Source organism: Sinocyclocheilus grahami, unplaced genomic scaffold (genome assembly GCF_001515645.1).
Source record: "Sinocyclocheilus grahami isolate Dianchi unplaced genomic scaffold, SAMN03320097.WGS_v1.1 scaffold1377.1, whole genome shotgun sequence".
Lineage (NCBI taxonomy): Eukaryota > Metazoa > Chordata > Actinopteri > Cypriniformes > Cyprinidae > Sinocyclocheilus > Sinocyclocheilus grahami.
In genome coordinates, this window is record NW_015506556.1 from 49,622 (window position 1) to 58,154 (window position 8,533).

General features: G+C 35.6%; 1 protein-coding gene across 1 annotated transcript in view; it reads right to left on the bottom strand.

The window, feature by feature from the left end:
* The window catches only part of LOC107569735 (guanine nucleotide exchange factor VAV3-like), a gene marked incomplete at its 3' end in the record, with an annotated part of 45,126 nt that overhangs the window by 34,811 nt on the left and 1,782 nt on the right, over positions 1-8,533 (bottom strand). The window contains exon 2 of the mRNA XM_016255885.1: positions 7,789-7,905. Within this exon, the coding sequence (XP_016111371.1) occupies positions 7,789-7,905 (117 nt within the window). The remainder of the gene's footprint in view (positions 1-7,788; positions 7,906-8,533) is intronic.

An 8,533-nucleotide genomic window follows, 5' to 3' on the forward strand; every position in this document is an offset into this window, starting at 1 on the left:
CTTCCTTCGCCAGCTGAGGAAATTTAACCTGCCACAGGAGCTGCTGAAACAGTTCTACTCAGCCGTCATCGAGTCTGTTCTGTGCACTTCAATAACTGTCTGGTTTGGTTCAGCTACAAAATCAGACATCAGAAGACTACAGAGAACGGTTCGGACTGCTGAAAGGATTATTGGTGCCCCCCTGCCTACCCTCCAAGAACTGTATACATCCAGAGTGAGGAAAAGGGCTCAGAAAATCACTCTGGATCCATCACATCCAAGCCATCTCCTTTTTGAACTTTTGCCATCTGGTCGGCGTTACAGAGCACCGAATACCAGGACAGCCAGGCACAAGAACAGTTTCTTTCCCCAGGCAATCTACCTCATGAACAGTTAATGTTCTCCCATTGTGCAATTAAAGTACAGTATGTGCAATAACCTTATACTTATTTATCACCCTAAATCCTAGTACATCCCTACAACTTTCTTTTATTTTATTTTATTCTTATTCTATCTATAGCACACCTGTACATACAATTTATTATTTTTTGTGGTTTATATTTATGCATGTGTATTTTATTCACATCTTATTTTTATTATCTGTGTGTTGTTGTTGTCTCCGTGTACTGGAAGCTTGTGACACTATAACAAATTCCTTGTATGTGCAAACATACTTGGCAATAAAGCTCTTTCTGATTCTGATTCTGATTCTGATATAATAATGTTTGATTTTATATATAATATAATAATTTTTTTTTATTGCTATTCTGTCTCTATCCATTAAAAAAAACATAAAAATTACAGACCCTTCATTTTTTTGTAAGTGGGCAAACTTACAAAATCAGCAGGGGATCAAATAAATATTTTCTCCACTGTAGTTTGTAAACATAAACTTTTATTTTGAATGTGATTAATCGTGTATATATATATATATATATATTAGGGATGCACCGAAATGAAAATTCTGGGCCGAAACCGAAAATTCTGAATGCACTTGGTTAAAAATGCTTTGTAATGATTATTATTTTATTAAATAATACAAAGTAATTTGGTAAGAGTTTTTCATTTAACCCTGTAGGCGCCAGATTTTATTTTATTTTTTTTAAATGCTGGATTTTGACATCAAGATTTCAAAAGCTTGTGGCTTAAAAGGGCTTAAAGACTGTTGGGCATGACTGAAAGTTTATGTGGGGTGTAAAAATACTCTAATTTGCATATTATGACGTTATCAGGGGCGGCCATCTTGAATTTCATAATATTCAGGAAATAGTAGATATTGAATTGATGTTTGAACGTATTTGCATGTTTTTTTTTGTTTGTTTGTTTTTTTTTGTCTTTTTATCCTCATTCCAAATGATCAGGAAAAGAGGAAATCAACAGTAAAACTATTAGTAACTATAGTAAATTATTACTATATTACTGTGCTATAGTAAAATGTATGTGCCTATTTTTTTATCAGTTGACCAGCCATCTGTCTAATCAGGTATCTAGGTGACAAAGTTTATAGTTCTTGAGAGTATGGTACCTCTCACTGCATGGCACAGCGCACAAACCTACCCCACACTGACTGCACCTGTACTTTGTCTGCCGGCGGCCCTTAGAGCATGCGCGATCAGAACAAACGATGCAATCTGGCCAATCATCAGCAACGCAGAGCCAGTGGCGCTCAGTGAGGTAGGTAGAGGTATAGAAGTTTTCATCCTCTGATCAGCGGTGTCTACTCCTCCCATGAAGGTGTTGTACCTGTCAACGCACACAGGTCTGTTTATCTCACGAAAACCAGTGTCGCTTTACTTTGACCTGATACGTTTCCGAACACATGAGTTCCCATGAAGAGATGAGAGCATAGTGAGACGCTTTGTGTCATGCCATGCACAAACTAACAGTTTGCCATGTCTCATGAACACTGGGTCATCTCCTTTGCGCAAAGGCAACTCAGTTTGTCTCAGGCACCGAGGCATACCACGCCTTTTGCAGTTTACTGTCCCACACATACCAGTGTCATTATTTGCCAGCTCGTTTGCTATGGCTGGTGATGTGTCGTAACTATCCATGTACACCTCATGCCCTTTCCCTGTGTATTGGGCCATCAGCTGACGAACGATTAGATAGGTGGCACCTAAATCAGCATCAGCATTTTGGCCAGTGTACATGGACCACTGCAAAACATAACCTGAGCTGGCCTCACTCAACACATACACCTTGTAGCCATATTTATCAGGTTTTTTAGGATTGTACTGTTTCAAGGTGGACTTTCCCTTGAATGCAATGGTCATTTCATCCAGAGTATGCTCCTTGAATTCATCTCTGAGACAGAGACATCATACCAATTATGAAATCTGGAATGTGTTACAAGGTCTCAGGTGTGAATGGAGAGCAGATGAGTTAAATTTGGTGTTATCGCTCTCACTCTCTTATACTGGTCACTGGAAGTTCAACATGGCACCTCGTGGCAAAGAACTCTCTGAGGATCTGAAAAAAAGAATTGTTGCTCTACATAAAGATGGCGTAGGCTATAAGAAGACTGCCAAGGCCCTGAAACTGAGCTGCAGCACGGTGGCCAAGACCATATAGCGGTTTAACAGGACAGGTTCTACTCAAGACAGGCCTCGCCATGGTCGACCAAAGAAGTTGAGTGCACGTGCTCAGCGTCATATCCAGAGGTTGTGTTTGGGAAACAGACGTACGAGTGCTGCCAGCATTGCTGCAGAGGTTGAAGGGGTGGGGGGTCAGCCAGTCAGTGCTCAGACCATTCGCCGCACACTGCATCAAATCGGTCTGCATGGCTGTCGTCCCAGAAGGAAGCCTCTTCTAAAGATGATGCACAAGAAAGCCCGCAAACAGTTTGCAGAAGACAAGCAGTCTAAGGACATGGATTACTGGAACCATGTCCTGTGGTCTGATGAGACCAAGATAAACTTTTTTGGTTCAGATGTTGTCAAGTGCGTGTGGCGGCAACCAGGTGAGGAGTACAAAGACAAGTGTGTCTTGCCTACACGTTTTTTTTTCCTCCTGTATGGGACATGGTCTTCAGGAAAAAATAGAATGAAAATAGAATGAATAATATAATAAGTGAATAGAACTAATTTAATGTTTTCTGCCATCTTGTCAATGATTAGAATTAAATTGACACATGTGAAATCAGCAACAGCACTTGGCTGCATTTTACTTGAGATATAGCAAACGGTTTAACTATTATTAAATAGTTCTATAAAACTAGTTCCAAGTAACTAATAGGATGAATACTATCTACTATTTATATACTATTTCAGCCGAAAAGAAGAAGTGATTCCTGTTATAGTCTACCTATGAAAAGCTGTTATTAGAGAGGCATCACACTCTCTGGAGCGGAAGTGGTCTTGCAATGCCAAGCTTGTGCAATGTGGGCTTGCTTTCTCACATTTACACTTATGCACACACACAGATGTATACAGATTGACATATGGTATCACACATGCATGTAGCACAAACACACTTACAATAGACAGATCTCGATGATAGCACACCATTTGGGTCTTTGAATCACGCTTCAGAACACCTGTTGAAAACCAACCCTGCTTCCTTTAGAAAGTTATTTTTGTTCATGCCACTGATAAGAGGTGTTGTCATCTACTTTCATTCTCACTTCACGCATCCTAAACTGCTTGAATGTTTTAGTATTTTAACTCTTTTCACAGGCAACATTCTGTGGAGATGGGAACAGTAACAATCTGTACATCTATACATTTCCCTAGTATCTGTTCCTCAAAGTATACGAAGGAATAAAATCAGATTGTTTTCCTTATTAGTAATATAGCCTGCATTTAGGAATAACATTTTGAAGTTCTGTACAAAAACATTAAAATAGGTCGCCTATACAGTATAAAGGTAAGATGTCAGCTGCAGGTCGAAGCTTTTGCAGCTTTACAGTCAGACCGCAGCAGAATTTCAATTCCAAGCAGCGCAACAGAGGTGAGCTTTTCATTCTCAATATCAATAGACTGCGCATTCATACATTTCAGTTCTGAAACTAAGTGTGAATGTGTAGAAGGTAAGAATTTCTTTAGTTTAGTTTTATTTTCTTTCAGTATAAACAACCAGTCACAAACTTGAAGGAATTTGTGTTTAAATGCCTAAAATTTAAACAATAAAAACTGCCTACAAATTAATTTCATTCAATTTATATTACATTTATGCATTTAAAAGACAAGACGTTCCTTGCATTCAAGTTGTACATTTTATCAGCCCATGGATTCCCTGGGAATCAAGCTCTTGACCGTGGCGTTACTATGCTCTGTTGTTCAAGCAACAGGTTCTTTACAAAACTAAAATGTCAATGATTTGTATTGGACATGTTAGACTAGATAGTGAACAAAAAACAACAGACATGCAAACCGCTTTAATACTGTTAAAAATCATCCCATGAGGCACCACGCCAAGAGTTATGACGGTTTTAATTTAACATTTTAGTCATAAAGAACTACAAAACCTTATCATCCCTCCTGTCTTGTCACCTTACAATGCTTTTTTTAAGGTTTCCTGTGCTTCTTTGGTTTAACATGTTCATAAGAGGGAAGTTGAAAACACAGCACTGTTTAAGCCTGGTTATTGGGACTTGGGAAATTTAGAAATCAGGGACAGGACCGTGATTATAAATGTCAGCTAAATAATACGGTCAAAAAAAAGTACAAAAACAGTCCATTCAACGCACTATACGCATATTGATTAGACAAACAAAAACACAACAAACAAACAATCAAAAATATCTGTAGGCCTACTCAGTGTCTGTTTTTCATTCTAAATTAATGTATTCAAATCATATGTGATGCAAATAAAGCAGTTCATAATAAATCATGTCAGTAAATCCCTACTGCTTTGTGAAGACAAAACTCCCACCACCTATTGATTGGATGTAGTTGTGTCAATATGCTACCCCAGTAACCTAATAATAAGAGAATGCCTGGAAGGCATGTAGTAAATCCATATCTCTATTGTCACATGAAGTGACTGAAACAACTACATGTGCATAAGACTGCATGCATGTGCCGTGGAGTCTCTAAGGAAACAGCACAGGAAGATGAAAGGTGAGAAAAGGTTAAAATACAACCTCCAAACAGATGTGTGGTCTTCATGAGAGCACAAGCACGCATGAGCAGAGTTCAACAACATTAACACCTGTGTAACTCCATGAGAAACTATTATAAGAAAACAATAAGCAATGAGAGGCCATGTACTACAAGGCACCACATAAAGTGGAGTACCTACAACACTCTTACATGTGGTAAAATCACAGTAGCACAGAGACTCATGCCACTTATTGACTTAAAAAAAAAATGACAACACCAATACAATGAAAAAAAAAACACAAATGTTCAATACAGAGCTACAATTATTAGAATTGTATTCCATTTAAGTAATATACTTCATTATACTAATATTAGGCTATGTGTGGTTGTTTGGCAAAGTATGCAACTGGGCATGCGTTTTTTTCGGTCTTTTAACAAAGGCTTTAAATAGCAAATCATCCAATCAGAGTCTGAACTATCAGTTTTATAAAGATACTCAATAGTAAAATAAGCACATAACTCCAAATCTGTGCCAGATCTGAGCTGTGTTTTATATCATTACTTCACAATTTATTTAAAGCAGATTTAATGGATGTGGATGTAACATGCATACTTTAAAGGCAAACTCATGTTAGAAGATTGCTGCTGGGCAAAGATTATAAGTAGGATTAACTTAACCCTTGAGAACACACAGAGACCTATATATAGGGCAAAACACTAACTGCATTTGGGAAATTGTGTGGTGTGAAGTAATGTTAACACTTCTCACACTGGTGTCACTGCTTCACTGTGTTGTTAGCTGCACATATAGTTAGCTAGTAGAAGTAAAACTTACTTAAAATATCTTCAAAGTTATAAGTCAAAAAAGTATTTAATATTTGTTATCTGTATGTATAGGCAAGACGTTAAAGTTTTTTTTTTTTATGTTTTTGAGATTTTTACAAAATCTCTCCAAGGCTACATGTATCTGAGGAGAAAACACAGTAAAAGCATACTGTGAAATATTATTATCATTTCAAATAACTGTTTTATATTTTAATATATTTTCAAATGTAATTTATTCCTGTGATGGAAAAGCTGGATTTTCAGCAGCCATTACTCCAGTCTTCAGTGTCACATGATACTTCAGAAATCATTAATATGTTGATTTGGAGCTTAAAAATCGTAATATCTTAACCTTATTATTAATAACTACATTTTAATTTACTTTAATTCTATATAATACATTATATATTATAATATTAATGATATTATATTGATATTAGACATACTGAATTTTTGTAACTCATGTTTCCAGAGTAGCTTTTATGTGATTATTTTGTAACTGTTTTTATTTAAAATTATATTCTAAATGTAATTGTTTTGATGCATGTTTTCGTCTCTTTTTTGTATTTCAATGTATTTTAGCTTTTTCAGACGCAATTTTGAAAGGTGCTAAAAAAAAGTTTATTATTAATGATAATAATAACAACAACTACATCTACAACATTTTAATATGATCAATTTGATGCTTGCTGAATAAAAATATTAACTTCTTTTTTTTTTTTTAATGATCTGTGAAGGAGGACTACTGAGGTCCTCCATAAGGTCCTCTATCAAATGGCCTCCTCATTATTCAAAATTTCATGCTACTGAAAGATGTTGTTAAATTAGTAGCGTTACTAACGTTTTACTTTTAGTTAGTTACCCCAACATACATAATTTAAATCAACTTCAACATCAACTACTAAACCTGCTTTTTACTTTATGACTGCATAAAACACCAAGTTATCCAGATATATACTGAACAAATGACACTCCTCAGAACCATTAACAACATACACACATGCCCTCAGCCATAAACCTTCAAAAACTGTGCAGTGGGAGTGTTTGAACGGCTTTTCTGTTCCCTACATTAGTCAGTTCCCTACATTCCCATACAGGGCTGTGCTGATGATTCTGCATGGCTGCCGATGTGTCCTATGAGTACAGACAAACAATGGCTGAACCCCTCTGTGAAAACAGTGCAGTCCCTCATAGCACAAAGGATGCTTTACTTTATGTTTAACCCCACATGAGGCCAGATCTTCAGCCACTGCACTTGCCAGGAGGAAGCTACTGGAGTTGGTTACTCCTGTGGCTCAGGAAATTATTGTATTACACTGCCAGACAAAGACAGTCCAAACATTCAGGTTGTACATGGGAAGGTTTGAGAAATAAATGAGCTATTGAAGAGACAGCTACAATTTCAGAGGAAAATTAAACACATTATGTTCATTGCACGGGAAATGTGAATGAATAAGCAAATGTTTATGTAGGGATAGATATTAATGTTCAAAGAAAGATTTGTTATACTGTAGGTAAATCTATTATTCTTTGGCCAAGGTTAAATATAATAATAACACAGATCGTAGATTAGATTCTCAATTTCTCTGGTCAGTGGTACCCCCCCCCCCCCCCACACACACACACACACACATCAATACATACTGTCTGACCCATATTCAGCAACAAAAAAAATTTCAGTCTCATTAACAGTCAGCATTATTTCACAAGTAATTCTGATAATATGATCAATGATTTCAAAATAAAATAACAAACAACAAATTACTAATATTTATTATTAATATCTATTTATATATTAATTATGATTTTAGCTCATGGTGCACATTATTACTATGGTGTTAAAAAATCTTCAAATAAATGTAACTAACAATTTGCTATTGGTCTCCTTCAAAAAATGACTAATAAGAAATTCTTGAAAAAAGATTTTAGATTTGATTACCTTTCCAAAATCTCGGACATCAAAGAGATCGAAGGCATCAAACAGTTCACTCTTCTTCATCCCAAATGCTTCGCAGCATGCAGACAAGAACGTACGAATATTCTTCAGGCAGAGGAACTGATAAAGCAAAAAAAACAAGATTCTGTTAACATTTTTAAAGGTTTTGTTTTTGCACACCTAGTGAAAAATAAATATACTAAAATGCATTTAAAATACATTTATTTCATGCTAAGTCTACTACAAATACATTTACATATTTAGGTACTTTAAAAAAAACTGCAATTGCACTTTTATTATACTAAACTGGTCTACTTCATTTCTGCTAAATTGGAAAAACTATTTTTGTACTTAATGCACTTTAATTGTGCAGAAGTAGTGCTGAAGTACTAAAGATATACTGAAGTATATTTGATTGTGCTAAAGTGGAACTAGGCTATTGCAGTACTTCAGGTACACTTTAAATATCTCACGTTTAAAGAAGAATAATATTATTCAAAAATCATACGATCCTCATCAATAGTGACACTAAAACACATTTTAGGCTTAATATTAAGAAATGTGCATTGTAGTACTCCAAATAAAGTTTATTAATAATTTTTATATCAGTAAGTTAATAGATTTGAACTTTACTTTATTTAACTATTACTTTTTAAACTAGGGACACTTTTTTTGTACATATCTTTTGTGGGGGGGGGGGGGGGAAAAAGATTAAAAAAAAAAAAGAAAATTAAAATGCCGGTAAAAA